The 1,298-nt window shown below is 35.4% G+C and overlaps 1 protein-coding gene across 1 annotated transcript; it reads left to right on the forward strand.

Annotated features, from left to right (window-relative positions):
• Window positions 1–25: 25 nt before the first annotated feature.
• Window positions 26–1,251, forward strand: LOC111385509 (topless-related protein 2-like). The gene is made up of 5 exons (XM_023009901.1): window positions 26–102; window positions 205–300; window positions 385–477; window positions 645–772; window positions 923–1,251. Exons 3-5 carry the CDS (start codon window positions 397–399, stop codon window positions 1,191–1,193), a joined length of 480 nt encoding a protein of 159 aa, XP_022865669.1. The 5' UTR covers window positions 26–102; window positions 205–300; window positions 385–396; the 3' UTR covers window positions 1,194–1,251.
• The last annotated feature ends 47 nt before the right edge of the window (window positions 1,252–1,298 follow it).

A 1,298-nucleotide genomic window follows, 5' to 3' on the forward strand; every position in this document is an offset into this window, starting at 1 on the left:
TTTTTTTTTTTTTAATTTCTTGTTGCAGGAGCTGCATTTTCCAAGCATTTAGTTCATTTATATGCCTATGCGGGACCAAATGATTTACGCCAACATCTGGAGGCATGTAGTAATGGTTTTGTGTGATCATTCAAATAAAATTTTGTAACCCAAAAAAAATAAAAAAAAAATAAATAAAATTTGATTTACACATTGTACTTGCAGATTGATGCTCATACTGGAGGAGTGAATGATATAGCTTTTGCTCATCCAAACAAGCAGCTATGTGTTGTAACGTGTGGGGATGACAAGTTGATAAAAGTGAGTTGAAAACTTTGGATATCCTTTCTGAAAACTAAGTTCTGATTCTTTTCGCAAAAAAGCTGAGGATAAATTTTGAAACAGGTGTGGGATCTAATGGGGAGAAAGCTATTCAACTTTGAAGGGCATGAAGCACCTGTTTATTCTATCTGTCCTCATCAGAAAGAGAATATTCAGGTATAATGCAAAGGAGAAAAGCTTGATCCGAATTTATTACATTCCAAACCTCCTCTCTATTTTCTAAACTTCTACTCTTCACAATACAATGACACCTCTATTCATGTTCTAGGTTTAGGCTATAACATCTTTCAGTATGATATCGTTTTATGCTCATTTATTTGCAGTTCATATTCTCAACTGCTATTGATGGGAAAATTAAAGCTTGGCTTTATGACAATATGGGATCTAGAGTTGACTACGATGCTCCTGGGCATTGGTGTACCACTATGCTATATAGTGCTGATGGAAGCCGGTGTGTGTTGAGACTTTTTGTCTCTCAGTTCTTCGTCTTCTGCTTCTAATAACTTCGTATTTTTCATATTTTTCTTTTGTTGTCAACTAGAGTTCGAATGACTTGTCATCCTCTAACTGTCAGCTATGGTGATTCTTTTTTTCCTTTTAGGTTGTTCTCTTGTGGAACAGGCAAAGATGGGGACTCATTTCTAGTGGAATGGAATGAAAGTGAAGGAGCGTTAAAGAGGACGTATAATGGGTTTAGAAAGAAATCAAATGGTGTTGTGCAGTTCGACACGACTCAAAATCACTTTTTGGCTGTAGGTGAAGATAGCCAAATCAAGTTTTGGGATATGGATAATTCCAATATACTTACGACCACAGATGCAGATGGTGGTCTTTCGGTCAGTAGTATATTTTATTTTGTAATCCCGAGTTAATGAGTAGACAACCAGATAAACTCGTGCTCCCTTTAACTGCCTAGGAGGATTCAAACAAAGTATTCAATAAGTTGCTAGACATTTTTTTTTTTTTTTTTTTTTTTT

The sequence above is a fragment of the Olea europaea genome, unplaced genomic scaffold, assembly GCF_002742605.1.
Source record: "Olea europaea var. sylvestris unplaced genomic scaffold, O_europaea_v1 scaffold31866, whole genome shotgun sequence".
Lineage (NCBI taxonomy): Eukaryota > Viridiplantae > Streptophyta > Magnoliopsida > Lamiales > Oleaceae > Olea > Olea europaea.